We start from the raw sequence: 17,746 nt of genomic DNA on the forward strand, positions 1-17,746 counted from the left end.
GAAAAGGGAATTTCAGCAAGTGTTATTTGTATGTATGGAGAACCTGGTGAAATTTCTTCTTCATCACAGCAGTTAAAGTTGCAGGTGCCCTGCCCTCTGTTAAATCTGGTCACAGTATAGCTGCAGTATAGCTCCTGCAGCTTTAACTATTGTGATGAAGAGGACATTTCACCAGGTTCTCCATATATACAAATGACACCTGCTGAAATTCCCTTTTCTATGCAACTGTAAAAGATACAGGAGCCCTGTCCTCCTTTTCATAGGGTCACCCTACCTAAAAAATGATATTGTGGAGCGGGAATATGAAGCTGACTGGTGGGAGATTCAGTAGGGTGACCCTATGAAAAGGAGGACAGGGCTCCTGTATCTTTAACAGTTGCATAGAAAAGGGAATTTCAGCAGGTGTCATTTGTGTATATGGAGAACCTGGTGAAATTCCCTTTTCATCACAACAGTTAAAGCTGCAGGAGCTATACTAGAGTGACCAGACTTAAAAGAGGGCAGGACACCTGCAGCTTTAACTGTGGTGAGGAATAGGAAATTTCACCAGGTTTTCCATATATACAAATGACACCTGCTGAAATTTCCTTTTCAATACAACTGTTAAAGATACAGGAGCCCTGTCCTCCTTTTCATAGGGTCACCCTACTGAAACCTGGAATGGATTTACAACCTGTCGAAATGAGAGCAACCAGCCTTGACTAGATGTGTTCATCTACCAGTCCTGGGCTTAACCAAGAATTTATCTTTGGGTCAACCAGCAAACGAAAAAAATCAACAATCCCCTCGTTTATCCATGAAGGATAATCGGTGGGATGAGAGAGGCAAGGCAGGGCACAGCGGTAATGCGAAAGAAATGAAGTGGCCTCCTTCACGCGGTGTACATCTTAGCTGGCTTGCCCAACGGGCGCAAGAGGTGGCGATGCTCAACGGCGGAGGCGCAGCGCTCTTGCGAGGGCCGAAAGAAGCACGTCTGGCAGCACAGTTGACTGCAGGTCCACTCAGAACTGGAAGGCGCTTTGTCAGACACAGGGGAGAAGTCAAAATCGGCAACCTGTAATGGTGAAGATAGAAGAGATGGAGATCAGTTCCAGAACTAGAAAGAGAAGAGGTGAGAGGGCAAATAATCCCCCTCTCATGAGGTGTTTGTTATTTAATGCATTTAGCATTAATTTAATTTAATGATTTAAATGCTTCTGAAATGGCCCTTGATGGCCACCGTAGTTTGTGAACTTAGATGTATGAAATGACAGAACCCCCATCTTTGTTTAAAATGGCAGCTCTCGTTGAGGATGGGTGGCTGCCAGAGGGGACAGGTAAGTCCCGCAGGCAGGTGACGGCAGTGGCTCTGGTTTTGGGGGGTGAGGGGTGAGTCTGAGGGACTCCCAGTTGGCCTGTCATGCAGCTTTCCTGGGTGCCCACTGAACGGCTGCTTGGTGAGCACCCAAGAAACCACAACAGCTGACCCGCTTTGGTTGTCTGTATGTCACTTCAGTTCCAGATCTGAAGCAAGTCGGCCCGGTCCCAAAGCGACCCAAGTCAAATCGGCGTCGATTCGGAAACTCCGAATCGGCCTCCGAAGTGAATCAGGGGGGTTCCATGCACAGCTCTGGTTTACACATTTCAACCCCTTCCTTCACAACTTTCTAGCAGTGGAGGCTGGTGGCTCTGAAGTCAGTGGGATGGTGAATCTGCTCTGGGTTTCTAGCAGAACCAGTCAGGTACTCTAAAGGAGCACACCTTGGATAAATCCATTTGGAGTCCTGACTGAAACCTGGAGTGGACGCAGTGCCCCACTGACATAGGAGACAACAGCCTCCACCTCTTTCAATGAATGCCATTCTTCCCAGAGGAAGTACGGAAAGGCGATCCCTTTAGCTTCGGTTTTTCAGCATGAGCGCGGCAGGCGTTTAAGGCCGTACCTCCACAAGATCCTTTTGCTGCGCGGTGCCTCGGAATGTCACGTAGACGCCTAACCCCAGCACGGCTGCTAAAAGAACGACGCACGGCAGAGCTAAGAATGCTGGATGAATGCCTAGAGAAGAACACAAGGAGAAGTCTCAGATATTGCCACTGCATGTGCGATTCAGGCAATGGATTTAAGGATGAATAAGTTCCAGCAGGGTAGTGGTGAATTTTGACATGCAGGCACTCATCATGGTAGTCCCCATAGCCACGCCCTCCTGTCCTCAGGGAGAGTCTGAAAATGTAGGCAACTGTCGTAGAAGAATTCATCTCCACAGGGAGCAAGGTTCCATCTCCACCGGGAACAGGTCTTTAGGAAAACCCATGGGTCTTCATTGCCCATTCAAGATGAAGCCACCCCTAAAATGCTTTACATGATAACAAAGAACAATATATCCTGAACCTAAGAATGTAAGGAGAGCTATGATAATCAGACCAGGGGCCTGTCTAGTCCAGCGTTCTGTTCACACAGTGGCCAACCGGCTGTCGACCAGGAACCCACAAGCAGGACACAAGTGCAATAGCCCCTTCTCACCCATATTCCTCAGCAACTGGTGCACACAAGCTTACTGCCTCTTCGACTGGAGGTAGCACAGAGCCAACAGGGCTAGTAGCCATTGATAGCCTTCTCCTCCAGGAATTTGTCTGACCCCTTAGACCAGAGCTTTCCAAACTGCGTGTCACGACACGTTCGTGTGTCAGCTGCAGTGTGTAGGTGTGTCACGCGAACGTAACGAGAAACCTCTGAGTCTATGTGAAATAAGCAATACCGACCTGCATGCATTTTTACGCAGCAAAGGTGCTGATTAATATGGTGCACTAGTATATTCTCCTTCCGTCGTATCCGTGTATGCACACCACGGTCGAGGGATCATACAGGTACTGCGCGTGCGCAGTATGCATAATCGGGTTGAAACACCTGATTCTGCGTCACTTCCGGTGACACGGCTGCACCTGAAGTGACACATTCGAGAAATTCCATGGGTCCAGTTTTTTGATAGGACACCGTCTCAACCGCCGCTCGATCGCAGCTCGACAAAATTGGTTCAATGCGAAAAGTCTTGGAAATGGATGTTATTAATCTTGCAAATCATATATTTTAAAAAAATATATAGGTGAAAGGTTTTCATGCGATATGTTGTGTCCCCATACATTTCATTATTACAATTTATGTATGTGTCCGTATCTCTTATAAGGGGTTAGTTTAACCTCTGGTTTGCTAGTAAAACTGAATTACTGTGTCGCGAAATGATGCAGGTCTAAAACGTGTGTCACCAACATGAAAAGTTTGGAAAACCCTGCCTTAGAACCTGGGTTTGTTGAGTCCCAGTCCAATACTCAAACCACCCCACTGGCTCACTTCAAATAATAAACACCTTTAAAATCTGATTATGCCAAGAAAACTGTGGCTGGTCAGTCAGAGAAGGTTTGTTTTTTAAAAAAATGTCTTCTGCAAGTTTCAAAAACAAAACAACGTTGTGCCTGGCTGACCTCAATGGGCAGGGAGTTCCACAGAGAAGGAGCCATACCCCAAAGGCTCGAGTTCGAGTGGAGTCCAAATGGATTGTAAGAGTCAGGTGTCCCTGCTAATAAAAGAAGTCCTGGCATTGTATGCCCAAGATCCCTGGTTCCATTACTCTACTGCTTGCCTCACATGAATGACCTGAGTCAGGGAGGACCCAAAGTAAATGGGGTGAGGAACATTGGTGCAGACACAAAGGTGGCCCACATTATTATTATTATTATTATTATTATTATTATTATTATTATTATTATTATTTACAATATTTATATACCAGTCCCCATTGAAAATTTCAGAGCGGTGTACAAGATAAAATAACATAAAAACAGAATAAAACACTGCAAGTAGATTTTAAAAGAAGCAAAATGTACCGTGAACCATGGCTGGTCATTAAGGAAAGCCTTCCTGGAATAATGACGTTTTCAGGAGGCGCCGAAAGGAATACAAAGTTGGCGCCTGCCTGACCTCCAGAGGCAGGGAATTCCACAGGAGGGGAGCCACCACAATGAAGGCTCTTCCCCTTGTGGACTCCAATCGGAGGATGGGTCTACGTGGAACTACCAGGAGCAGGCCCTTGGGTGACCTCAGTGACCGGGCAGGTTGGTAGGGGAGAAGGCGCTCTCTCAGGTATCCTGGTCCCAAGTTGTTGTGCAAATCCCCTTCTCCTATCCCTCACCTGATGGCCTTACTTGAATCTCCTGGTACGACTGCAGCATGTTCACCCCATTCTCGACCCGCACGCTGAGGCAGTACTGCCCAGGGTCACTGAAGTTGTGGTTCAGATGGTAGGATGTAGCGTTGGTCACCACTAGGTGGCAGTGATTCCCTTGGAGCGAGATGCATTCCGTCTTGATTAACCAGCACAAGATGAGAGGTGGGCTGAAAAGCAACGTGGAAAACAAGAAGGAGTCCGGTACCCTTGAGGGTAAGGGTGAACGGACTTTCAGCTTGCAGGAACGATGTTGTTTTTCACTAGATCCTTGAGTTCCAGGAAGGTGGGTGTAGGATTGTGGAAAAAAGGGTGTTTCTAAGCACATGCTCAGCCCAGGACAACTGGGTGGGCATGATGGCTGTTGTAGTCCAACACAACCAGAGGTTACCAGGTTGGGGGGTGGGAAGGCTGGACCAAGAGGATGTTTTCAGTACCAGAACTGGACCTCACACCCACGTCAACCTTTTCCCATGCAAACATACTCCTGTTGCCCTCACCACCCCACTTTCTGGAATCTAATAGCCTAATTTAGGATGGGGGGAAAAGCCTTTTGGTTCTATGACTGTTAAACCATTTAGAGTTGGGAATCTGTGATGAACTACTGCAAATTACCCAGAAATCTTCTATTAAATCCTGATTTAACTCCAGACCTTTGCTTTTGGTCAGACATGGGGAACCCGTGGCCATCCCAATGATGTTGGACTCTAAGTCCCATAATCCCCAGCCAGCATGGCCCAAATGATGGCAGTTGGAATCCAAGAACCTTGGCAAGGCCACATGTTCAATTGCCATGCTTTTTAGGTGCTTTGGGAGAGTAATATGTGATGGAATTATAAAATTTTCACAATACGGGTATTCTGCGACACGGAACTCTCTTTCCTTCTGGGGTAAACAGGAAGCATTCACAGTGTATGTAATGAATGCCCATGTGTCTATTGTGCTGTGTTACATGCAGAGGAAGCATTGCAGTTGAACACAACACAAACCAGACGTGTGCACTTTTTCATACGTTAGGGTATGTATGCTGTATGCCAGCCTCTCCCAACCCGGTGCCCTCTGGGAGTTGTAGTTTTGGAATAAAACTCCCATAACCCCCAGCCAGAATGAACAATGATCAGGGAAAATGCACCTGTGAATTGCAGCCAGTTCTGCTGCCCACACTAAGATGGTTCTTTCAAACCAGGCCATTTTCCCCTCATTGATACAGCTCACAGGAAAATTATAAGTAGAGACACATGGATTTTGTAAAACCCATTCTGTTTGCGTTTTGTGAATTATCAGGTGCCTCTCGTTCCATTGTCTGCTCATTGACAGAATTGGATTTTTTCCAATTTCATTAATTTGCGCAGATTTGCATTCATGCGAATTCACATTCGCACAAATTTCCACTTGCAGAAATGGTGAAATCCCTCCCCACCCCCCCAAATGTGCATTTTCATGCTTTAGTCTACAGGGAAAATGTGCATATATGGCCATTTTTCAAAAAAGGGATGTACTGTATTTCTTTGATTGTAAGACGCACACTAATTTCAGTACCACCAACAGAAAAAAAAACCCTAAAACACACCCACGATTCTAAGATGCACTCCATTTTTAGAGATGTTTATATGGGGAAAAAATGTGTCTTAGAATCGAAGAAATAGGGTAGTTCTCTACGGCTAAATATGCACAAAAATTCAGAAGGTGAAAAAGAACAGTCTGCAAGTCCACAGAATCCGTGTGACCCAGGAAAAAAAACGGTCCGTTGCAGAATCCATGATCTGAACTCCTGTGATTCCATTTCAAATTCCTCTGGCGTTCCTAATTGTAGGACAAGCGCAGCGTGTGAAATCTGCAGGAAGCCTTGCGAGGGAAGCCGTTACTATCAGGGCACCACTGGGTAGCTGAAGCATGGCTGAAATAGGATGGCTGGGTGTCCTCTTTTACAGAGGGCCCCCCTCTATTTGCAAGAGTACCCTGTTCAATTCCAGTTTACAGAGAAGGAACTCTCAGAACTGTGCCTCATCACCAGTTAGCACCTGGACAGCAGACTGAGCAAGGCTGAGCAGTGGTCCCCTGGTCACCGTCTCCGTGAGCTGGACTGTATTTGTCTTTCAGTTATAACCATCATTTCTAAAATTGCAGCTATATGTATAAGTTAGCATACAAAAACAGTACGCAAACCACAGTCCTCTTTTTGACCATGTGTGAGTGGCCACCTTAACATCTTACACTCTGTCTGTTCTTGTCCAAACAAAGAAGAAGGCCAACAACCCAGCTGGCCATGTAAACATTGCCTGAGAGTGGAAAGCAACTCCAACCGCCCCCCCCACCCGGTCTGCTCCAGGGTCATCATTGCTGATTATTTTTAGATGCAATGTGCCAAGTTTAGCCTGGAGATGTGACTTTTTGTGGCGTGGATGAGTTTTGCAGACCTTTGCTCTGCTGAGTTCAGGGATGGACACACGGTCTTTGGACCTTGGTTCTGACAGCAAATAGCAATGATCTCGCCGTTGGAGAGTCGCATCAGGATACCCCTAGGCCAAAGTCCACTCCCTGCACTTGGTTCTGTTTACGTCTGTCCTAACAATCCCAAGATTTAACTTGAAAGCTGTTCCTTGACGATGATAGCAAGATACCACTTCAATATGCTCACGGAAGGGTACACCTATCCAGGGTTTTTTGCGCCCTAGGCAAGGTGAGCAGCTTTCACCCCCCCACCCCACTGTACCCCCACCCCCACCCCAGGTAGGCAGAGACAGGCGGGGATGAGGCCATGTTACCTGCCCCCTTAACTTGGTGCTCTGGGCAGCCGCCTAACTGGCCTCTATGGAAGCGCCGGCCCTGCACCTATCAATTGCGGCTAGTCCTGATGACTATGTGCAACCTCCAGAGAGAGAGGGAGAGAGAAAGAAAAGGATAACTCCACCCACTTTTGCCTCTGGCTCCACCTACAATTGGGTGTGGCCCTGAGTTTATCACTCAGTAATGGCTCTTCCCCAATTATACTACGGCTGGGGCTATCCCAGAAAATGCCATGGGATAACGAAAATAGTCAATCCGGTGGGAAACTGGGAAAATAGAGAACCAGGTTGTGGTGTGGGTGTTCCCTTGTTTAAATGAGTTGCTTACCTGCCTTGGATATGCAGAGATAAATTGACGTTTTCCATCACCTGTGCCTCTGTGGAGCCTGTGATGTTAATACTTCGTATAGCATCTGCAATAGAGAAGGTTCAGAGCCGTAAAGCTGTGGCTACAAAGGGAAACATTTGGCTGCAGCGTTGGAAACATTTAATTAATATTCTAGACCAGGAAGTTGATCTCAGAACATTTCAGACTTCAACTCCAAGCATTCCTTACCATTGCTCATGCTGGAAGAGTCTTCTGGAAATCAAAACCCCAAGCATCTGGAGATATACCAGTGCCAGCTGCAGTTTTTGGCAGGCGGTTGGGCAAGAGACCCTCAGTGGGCTCCCTCCCTCAGTGAGTCTACCTTTCACCTCCATATGCACCTGCCTGGACTCTAAGATCATCCTCAGGGGTCCTTCTCCACGAGCCCCTGCCAAAGGAAGTGAGGCAGGTGGCTACCAGGAGGAGGGCCTTCTCTGCTGTGGCACCCCAGCTGTGGAATGAGTTCCCTAGAGAGGTTTGCCTGGCACCTACAGTTGTGTGAAAAAGAAAGTACACCCTCTGGGAATTGTATGATTTTACATATCAGGACATAATAACAATCATCTGTTCTTTAGGTCTAAAAATTAGGTAAATACAACCTCAGATGAACAACAACACATGACATATTACACCGTGTCATGATTTATTTAACAGAAATAAAGCCAAAATGGAGAAGCCATGTGTGGAAAAGTAAGTACACCCTTACTGCTTCTATAGTAATTAAGATGCTAAGTAGCAGACAGGTGCTGCTAATCAAATGCCCGTGATTAATTGATTATCAGCAAGTATGACCACCTCTATAAAAGCCAAAGTTTTTTCAGTTTGCTGGTCTGGAGCATTCAGGTGTGTGTTAACACAATGCCAAGGAGGAAAGACATCAGCAATGATCTTAGAGAAGCAATTGCTGCTGCCCATCAATCTGGGAAGGGTTATAAGGCCATTTCCAAACAATTTAAAGTCCATCATTCTACAGTGAGAAAGATGATTCAAAAGTAGAAAACATTCAAGACAGTTGCCAATCTTCCCAGGAGAGGATGTCCCAGCAAAATCACCCCAAGGTCAGACCGTGCAATGCTCAGAGAAATTGCAAAAAAACCAAGAGTTACATCTCAGACTCTACAGGCTTAAGTGAGCATGTTAAATGTTAAAGTTCATGACAGTACAATTAGAAAAAGACTGAACAAGTATGGTTTGTTTGGAAGGGTTGCTGGGAGAAAGCCTCTTCTCTCTAAAAAGAACGTGGCAGCATGGCTTAGGTTTGCAAAGTTGCATCTGAACAAACCACAAGACTTCTGGAACGATGTCCTTTGGACAGACGAGACTAAAGTGGAGATGTTTGGCCGTAATGCACAGCGCCACGTTTGGCGAAAACCAAACACAGCATATCAGCACAAACACCTCATACCAACTGTCAAGCACAGTGGTGGAGGGGTGATGATTTGGGCTTGTTTTGCAGCCACAGGATCTGGGAACCTTGCAGTCATTGAGTTGACCATGAACTCCTCTGTATACCAAAGTATTCTAGAGTCAAATGTGAGGCCATCTGTCTGACAGCTAAAGCTTGGCCGAAATTGGGTCATGCAACAGGACAATGATCCCAAGCACACCAGCAAATCTACAACAGAATGTCTGAAAAAGAAAAGAATCAAGGTGTTGCAATGGCCCAGTCAAAGTCCAGACTTCAACCCGATTGAAATGCTGTGGCGGGACCTCAAGAGAGCTGTGCATAAACAAATGCCCTCAAACCTCAATGAACTGAAGCAATGTTGTAAAGAAGAGTGGACCAAAATTCCTCTACAATGATGTGAGAGACTGATAAAGTCATACAGAAAATGATTACTTCACGTTATTGCTGCTAAAGGTGGTTCTACAAGCTATTGAATCATAAGGTGTACTTACTTTTTCACATGTGGCTTCTCCATTTTGGCTTTATTTCTGTTAAATAAATCATGACATGGTGTAATATGTCCTGTGTTGTTGTTCATCTGAGGTTGTATTTACCTAATTTTTAGACCTGCTAAGGAACAGATGATCGTTATTATGTCCTGATATGTAAAATCATACAATTCCAAGACTTTCTTTTTCACACGACTATATGTTATACTCTTTTCGATGCCAGGTGAAATCCTTTTGATTTCCCCAGTATTTTAACAGTTTGTCATCTAAGTTTTTGAAACTTTGTTCTCCTTAGCCTCCTTGGAGGCTAAGGGGAGACATGATAGAGGAGTACAAAATTATGCCTGGTTTGGAGAATGTGGATAGAGAGACATTTTTCTCCCTCTCTCAAAAGAATAGAACCCAAAAGGGTCATCCCATGAAGCTGGTTGTTGGGAGATTCAGGACAAATAAAAGGAAGGACTTCTTCATATAGCACAGAGATGATGATGATGATGATGATGATATTTATATTTATATCCCACCTTTTTTCCTCCAAGGAACCCAAGGCAGCAAACATAATCCTGCTCCTCTCCATTTTATCCTCACAACAACAACCCTGTGAGGTGGGTTGGGCTGAGAATCTGTGATTGGCCCAAAGTCACCCAGTGGGTTTCCATGGCCGAGTGGGGGATTAGAACCTGGATCTCCTGACTCCCAGTCCAACACTTTAGCCACTACACCATACTGGCTCACTATGGAATTTACCACCCCAAGATGTAGTGATGGCCACCAATTTGGATGGCTTTAAAAAGGGGGTTGGATAAATTCTTGAAGGAGAAGTCTTTCAATGGCTACTAGCCCTGATGGTTGTGTGCTACCTCCAGTACCTGAGGCAGTAAGCCTACATACACCAGCTGTTGGGGAACATGGGTGGGAGGGTGCTGTAGCACCACACCCTGCTTGTGGCCACTGTGTGAACAGAATGCTGGACCAGATGGACCCCCGGTCTGATCCAGCAGGGCTCTTCTTATGATCCTAACCAGAAGGTGTAGGGAAAGAGGCTGAGATGGTTCAAGTGAGGAGGGTGAGATCAGAGCAAAGGTGGTGGTGGACAATAAGAACCATCATGAGCTGGTTCAGGGGAGGAAAATCAGATTAGTGTGTGTGCGGGGGAGAGGATAGTATCCCCCTGAATTTGTGTTCCTCATGGCCCAAAAGGCTTCCGGGGATGGGCTTGATCTTGCCTTGAAATTTCTGGTTTATTTGACTTTACCCAACAGCTCCAACGTAGCAACGAAATGCCCCGTTTTCTGGGCAGTCCTCCTCGGATGCTCCCGGCTTGTCTCATCTTGCCTCCATTCCGCTGTCACGTCGAGGTGTACCACACAAGTCCCGGCACTGGAGTAATTGTGGTAGATGGAGGACTCTTCTGTTGTCAGCTCAGTTCTGCATACCACAGGGGGGGGACGGGACACATTCGCAGTCATTCTCTTCTTTAGGCAGAGAGAGGTTGCAGGGCCGGCCTAACCCTTTGGCAGGTGTGCATGCCTCGTTGGAAAGTAGGATCATTATCCTGGAAACCTCCTGGGAGTGTAATTTTACTTCCCAACAGACCTTGGCCCTTTCTACACCTATGGATTATCTAGGGCAGCCTTCCTCAACCTGGGGCGCTCCAGATGCGTTGGACTGCATTTCCCAGAATGCCCCAGCCTGGCTGGGGCATTCTGGGAGTTGTAGTCCAACACATCTGGAGCGCCCCAGGTTGAGGAAAGCTGATCTAGGGTGACCATATGAAAAGGAGGACAGGGCTCCTGTATCTTTAACAGTTGCATAGAAATAGGGATTACAGCAGGTGTCATTTGTATATATGGAGAACCTGGTGAAATTCTGTCTTCATCACAACAGTTAAAGGTGCAGGAGCTATACTAGAGTGACCAGATTTAAAAGAGGGCAGGGCACCTGCAGCTTTAACTGTTGTGATGAAGAGGAAATTTCCCCAGGTTCCCCATATATACAAATTACACCTGCTGAAATTTCCTTTTCAATACAACTGTTAAAGAAACAGGAGCCCTCTCCTCCTTTTCATATGGTCACCCTAGACTATCCCAGGAAAATGGAGGGGTCGTTCCTGCCTGCTCCCGGGATCCCCTGTGTGTCATTTGGACGTCCAGGGATGATCCCGGGGTAAAAAAGGCAGGTGTAGAAATGGCCCTGGTTTTAAAGGAAAATCATCGCTTTTTACCCGCCATGTTGCTGGATTTCAGTAGCAAATTCGGCAGTGGTGCTGTGGCAGGGGTGTCCCCCAGTGGGGTTCTGGACCGACCCTGAGCAATTGCCCACTCCTTAGATATGCATTCAAATTGCCATGGCATAGCCACATCTCCACAAATAGGAAGGCGGCTGTGGAAAAAACCTACTTTAGGTTGCAGTCCTGTAGACCAGAGTGGGGCATTTTCTGGAAGCCTTTGGGGTATTTTCACCCCTTTCTAGATTTCCCCACTCCCCATTGGCCACAGTCTGCCAAGCGATCCAAAAATAAATTATCTGGTTTTTTGAATGAAAAAAATGACATCCGTAGCATTGTTAGCAAACTAAATTTGAACCTTTTAGGACTCTGTAGCAGCTACAGAGCCCTCAAATGTAGCACCGTTGGGTAGTTTCACAGATGCCTTCCCCTGCTGTAAACTCTGTCCCCCTGCTGGATTCTGGGGGCCGCAAGGGAGCAGCATGTGGCCCACGGGCCATGTGTTACCCATCCCTGCTGTAGATAATTCAGGTGTTAGTCATAATTTAAGCCACATTCATTTCTATAAATCTACTCTGAGTGGGACTACATATTGGTCTGGGCTGGAATTTTCATTAAAAAGGGTTGTTTGCTAAAATATATAAAGTGTATTGGGGTGGGGTGGGGAAGGAGGAGAAATCCATAGGGACATACCCATCTCCAAAATCCCAGTTGTAAATGAACGATGCTGAATTAAAATAATGACTTGGATCATGGAGAAAGAATGATATCCGGGCCGGAGTGGTTGACGCAGGTTGAGGGTACACTTTGCCAGCTACATGGTGGTCCTCTGTTTGGGTGAACACCAGGGTCCCTACTATAAACTCTGTAGAAGAAAGAAGCAAAGAATATATTTATTAGCCGTGTTTCATCCAATACGCTCACAGACCTTCCTGCCTAAAAAGGAAATCTCTCAGTTAGGATGCAATCTAGGCATGTTTCAGCAGACAAAAGCCCTACAATTTCTGCGATTCCCCAGCCAGCCGTGCATTAACAAAAAGGCAATTTAGAGAGCAATCCTATAGCCCAGTTGGGCAGGAGGGACATAGGATAGTTTGGACTTCTGGATCTGAGGGTGGAGGCACCGCTTTGAACTCCTCCACCCTCTCCCCTTCGCAGCCAGGTGCCTTGCAACCTTGAAGGGAAAGGGGCGCTCCCGTGAATGGGGAGGGGTGAGTGGGAAGGCGACTATTCGAGGAATCCTCTGGCTTTCCCAGCCTCCTTCACCCCTTCTCAGATACCTCTGTTAGATGGGCGAAAATGCTTTCCTTCCCCGATACCTCCGCTAGACAGGCGAAAATGCTTTCCTTCCCTGATACCACTGCTATTATTATTATTATTATTATTATTTATTTATATAGCACCATCAATGTACATGGTGCTGTACAGAGTAAAACAGTAAATAGCAAGACTCTGCCGCATAGGCTTACAATCTAATAAAATCATAGTAAAACAATAAGGAGGGGAAGAGAATGCCAACAGGTACAGGGAAGGGTAAGCAGGCACAGGGTAGGGAAAAACTAACAGTAGAAAGTAACAGTAGAAGTCTGCACAACATCAAGTTTTAAAAGCTTTAGGAAAAAGAAAAGTTTTTAGTTGAGCTTTAAAAGCTGTGGTCCTTCCCCAATACCTCTGCTAGACGGGCGAAAATGCTTTCCTTCCCCGATACCTCTGCTAGACGGGTGAAAATGCTTTCCTTCCCCGATACCTCTGCTAGACGGGTGAAAATCCTTTCCTTCCCCGATACCTCTGCTAGACGGGTGAAAATGCTTTCCTTCCCAAATACCTCTGCTAGACAGGCGAAAATGCTTTCCTTCCCCGATACCTCTGCTAGTTGGGCAAAAATACTTTCCTTCCCCGATACCTCTGCTAGACAGGTGAAAATGCTTCCCTTCCCCGATACCTCTGCTAGACAGGCAAAAATCTTTCCACCATGCCTTCTGTTCTGCTCTGGGTACTCATAAGCCTTCGGGTTCATACGCTTATGAGTATCAAGGGTGGATCCGATAGGATTGCATCCTTCTTAATGGTTCGCCATGAAAGTTGTCCCAGGGAGACTGGAGGGAGAATGGGGACAGATGCTTCTAAGGAGACTGACATTGCATAGTTCTAGGGCATCACCGGAGCCAAAGTGGCAGGTGGTTTCTCAAACACACCTGGTGCCAAAAGGTAATTCCATGACTTGGCAGGCAGGCAAGTGGTGTGTGTGTGTGTCACAGGATGGAGGGCCCCACGAAGTTCACATCTTTGGCCGCCCCCTCTAACTGACCCCCACCCCACCAGCCCTGTATGGCATGTTTCAAAGCGCTACATGAGACCTCCTTCTGTCATCTGCACAGGTAACAAAATATTTAGATTTTACCTGATACCTGTAGTGCCGTTTGGTTGCTTGCAAGGATCTGGCAGAACCTGCAGCCTGTGAGTGTCACCTGGAGAGAAACAGGAAAGATTCCTGGAAACCAACTGGTCACTCTAATGGCTGAGTTCACTCCATGCTCAGATTTCTCCACCAAAGTCAGAGGGGCATAAATCCACTGGAAGCGGTACTTCTTCCCACGGATGGATGAAAGGCCTTCATTCTTTATATGCAAGGTGGAATGAATCACAGCCTCTGCTTCTGTGGTGACGGGGCCGTTGCTGGTGATTTCCAGATCATAGAGGACTGTAAAAACAAGTTTAAAAAACCACATCTTTTAATTTTAGAGATATTTTTTCTGATAGATCTTATAACAACAAAGCAATAACCATCGTAATGTCACCTGCCTCAAATTCTGCACAGAAGTCCTGTTTCACCACGGATCTTCCTCTCTTTTCCATTGGGAAGGTGTCTAACTAACTAAACTATACGGCTAGGAAGCTGAATGCACAGATATGGAGGGAAAAGCACCGTAAACTAATGACTAAAGTAAAGGCGAAGTCCTCAAGAAAGAAAATGGATTGTGCTCTACGTGTTTTGGAGAAGAAGTCTCCTTCAGGAGTTATAAAACAAACAATTAAACTAACCTTAAGAGTAGTATTATATAGACAACACCCTCATTCTTTTTAACAAAGTTTTAGGGGCTTTTCTACACAATACTACATTTTCTTTAAAAATTTTTTTAAAAGTAAACACCCGCTTCTAATATAATATACATTGTTCCCGTGTTTTTACTCCTAGCTTATTTTAGACTTTAGTGAAAACACTACCTTTTTCACTAATGTCTAAACTTAGCTAGCTGGTTTAGTATCACCTCTTCCTTAAAAACAGCCGCTGGAATGCCATTCACCATTTTACCATCTAGTTTTAGCCCTGTCATCCAGGGAGATGTAAGGCAATCCTTGCCTCTCTGTCTTCCACGATGCCTGGGTGGATTGGAACGAATCGTGCTGCTGGGGAGATTCGATTCAGCTCCTCTTGGATGCATCTGAACATGAATTGCTGTGCTCATGGATTTGCAGGGGAAGCCTCAGTCTTCCCACTGTGTCTGCAGCCGGACGGGTTTGCATCTGCGGCTTTCACTAGCACTCCAGCCCTTTCCCTCCCAGGAAATAGGAACAGATCTGTTCTTACCTGCAGCTGACCTGACATTGAAAAGAAACAGCGCCCAGCAAGCTACCTTGGGGAGACTCAGGGAGGAAGATGTCAGAGCCATTGAAGAAGGAGCTTTCTAGAGAAGAGAAATACCACCTTCCGTCCGCTTTGCTCCGCCAGCCAGACTTCATCTTCGGCTGTTGCTAGCTGGCCTCTGCTTTTTTTCACCTTAAGGAGGAGACGGACCAACCTCAGTGGCGGCTGCTGCCCCCTAAGGACAATCTTGGGGCACTGCACCTCCAGTATCAGAGGCAGTAAACCCGGGTGCACCAAGTTTCAAATTTTGCAATAACTTTTCTGCATAGATTGGGCATAAACCAGCCGCTGCAAACGGAGAGCCATTGTAAGAGCATAAGAAATGTCGTGCTGGATCAGACCGAGGGGTCCATCTAGTTCAACACTCTGTTTACACATTGGCCAATCAACTGTCAGCCAGGGACAAATGAAGCTAGGGTGACCCTATGGAAAGGAGGACAGGGCTCCTGCATGTTTAACAGTTGCATAGAAAAGGAAATTTCAGCAGATGTCATATGGAGAACCTGGTGAAATTCCCCCGTAATCACAACAGTTAAAGCTGCAGGAGTGATACTAGAGTGACCAGATTTGAAAGAGGGCAGGGCACCTGCAGCTTTAACTGTTGTGATGAAGAGGAAATTTCACCTGGTTCCCCATCTATACAAATGACACCTGCTGAAATTTCCTTTTCAATACAACTGTTAAAGATACAGGAGCCCTGTCCTCCTTTTCATAGGGTCACCCTAAACAAAGCAGGACATGGTGCAACAGCACCCTCCCACCCAAGGTGGCCAGATGGGACAGAAAGCTTCATCCCACGTACCTGCTTCCCTTGGATTGTAGCACTAAGCTTTCGTGGTTGTTGTTGTTTTTGCTACCGGGCGACAGCGATCCTTTGCATACCAAGAAATGAGTTTAAGGGGGGAAATGTAAAAAATCATAGAATATCAACGGATGACCCAATTCAGTTCAAATTTGGTATGCTTAAAGCTCTCCCTAATATCTATTACTGTGCCAATTTTGGTGTCTTTATCTTTAAAGCTTACGCAGATGTAAGGATTTCTTTAAAATCCTGCTCCTGCCCCACAGCAGCTGCTCGGAAGATGCGCTCAAAATGAGAAGATGCTGATGCTAGGGAAAATGGAAGGCAAAAGGAAGAGGGGCCGACCAAGGGCAAGATGATTGGATGATATTCTGGAGGTGACAGACTTGACCTTGGGGGAGCTAGGGGTGGCGATGGCTGACAGAAAGCTCTGGCGTGGGCTGGTCCATGAAGTCACGAAGAGTCAGAAGCGACTGAACGAATGAACAACAACAACAAAAATATGGCGAATCTTTTTGCTTTATTGCACAATTAAGGCAGGATGCATGGGAGTACTTAACAATCAAAGCAGATTATGAGGTGGAAAACTTCTGAGTCCTTTGCATGAAATTCGCAGTGAACGCACAGTATAACGCTGGTGTGATAAAGCTATCTGAGCTGAGTGCCAATCTTTGTGTGGCTGAAAACAGCACCACCCGTGCTTAAGAGGGAAACGGGCGTACTTGGAGGGAAACCCAAGCTATGCTGAACTCTAAAAAATTACACTTTTTTTTTTTAAAAAAAAGAAAACTTTAGGGGACAAAAGGATTTCCCAAACATCCCAAGGATGGCTTAGGTCAGTTGAAAAAGAAAAATAGAAACCCGCCCTTGTGGCGGGGAGAATGGAAATGGAATGGATTTCCTTGGAAAGGGGCATGGCTGGCTGGCTGGCAGTCTTAACAGGAGCACTCCACGCTGCCACATTTTGTTATAGTTCCTACATATCAGTTTTATGGTCCACCATAGCACAGTGCACAGCTGAATGGTATTCATTCAGCTGAATCAGCAGCAATGGCAAAAGAACCACTAGGCCTTTTGGCTGCTAGCAGTTCAAAGGATGCTGAGAAATACAAATATTTGCATGTGCTTAAACGATGAATGAAATGTGTACGTTTGGCTGAGGCGCAAAATAGGACAAAGACTCCTTTCTCTATAGGGAGACTCATCTTCCTGGCCACTCCTGTGCATTGTAACTGCTGAATCATTTTTACTCAGATGGCTATTTTTCTTTTTCTTATTTTAGCACAATCCCAAACAGGCCACCTTAACTGCAAGGACTGATTGTAAGATGGGGATACGGAAGCGAGGGATGCAACATTTGTCTGTTCAAAAAAGCACATGGGTTACTCACGACTGCTGCACACCTAGCAATATGAGGCCAGGTGTGCTGATGTTGACAAATGTACAAGACAGCATTTTAATTACACAATGTCCCAAAAATCTGTACATTTGATGGCCTTCCATATCCTAAATGTAGAGTACAATGGCCCAGATGTGTGCTGAAATTAACCCCCCCCCCGAAAGAATACATGGTTTCATAGAATCATAGAATAGTAGAATTGGAAGGGGCCTACAAGGCCATCGAGTCCAACCCCCTGCTCAATGCAGGAATCCACCCTAAAGCATCCCTGACAGATGCTTGTCCAGCTGCCTCTTGAATGCCTCTAGGGTGGGAGAGCCCACCACCTCCCTAGGTTCCATTGTCGTACTGCTCTAACAGGCAGGACGTTTTTCCTGATGTCCAGCCAGAATCTGGCTTCCTGTAACTTGAGCCTGTTATTCCGTGT

General features: G+C 46.1%; 1 protein-coding gene across 1 annotated transcript; it reads right to left on the reverse strand.

Moving 5' to 3' along the window:
- Positions 1-871: 871 nt before the first annotated feature.
- TMEM130 (transmembrane protein 130) lies at positions 872-15,213 on the reverse strand. The gene is made up of 8 exons (XM_063143484.1): positions 15,108-15,213; positions 13,874-14,173; positions 12,166-12,337; positions 10,501-10,673; positions 7,311-7,395; positions 4,164-4,366; positions 1,923-2,035; positions 872-1,054 (listed from the first exon to the last, which is right to left on the reverse strand). The coding sequence occupies exons 1-8, from the start codon at positions 15,211-15,213 to the stop codon at positions 872-874; spliced, it is 1,335 nt and encodes a 444-aa protein (XP_062999554.1).
- Positions 15,214-17,746: the final 2,533 nt, after the last annotated feature.

Source organism: Elgaria multicarinata, chromosome 17 (genome assembly GCF_023053635.1).
Source record: "Elgaria multicarinata webbii isolate HBS135686 ecotype San Diego chromosome 17, rElgMul1.1.pri, whole genome shotgun sequence".
NCBI classification, from domain to species: Eukaryota; Metazoa; Chordata; class Lepidosauria; order Squamata; family Anguidae; genus Elgaria; species Elgaria multicarinata.

Bases quoted from the DNA above. Each gene is read 5' to 3' on its own strand.
- TMEM130 (XM_063143484.1), bottom strand. From the start codon at position 15,213: ATGAAGTCTGGCTGGCGGAGCAAAGCGGACGGAAGGTGGTATTTCTCT. The intron at 2,036-4,163 runs GTGAGGGATAGG...GTTCTTCTCTAG, and splicing joins GATTCAAGTAAGGCCATCAG to GCATTCATCCAGCATTCTTA. The intron at 1,055-1,922 runs GTACGGCCTTAA...TCACCATTACAG, and splicing joins AGCAAAAGGATCTTGTGGAG to GTTGCCGATTTTGACTTCTC.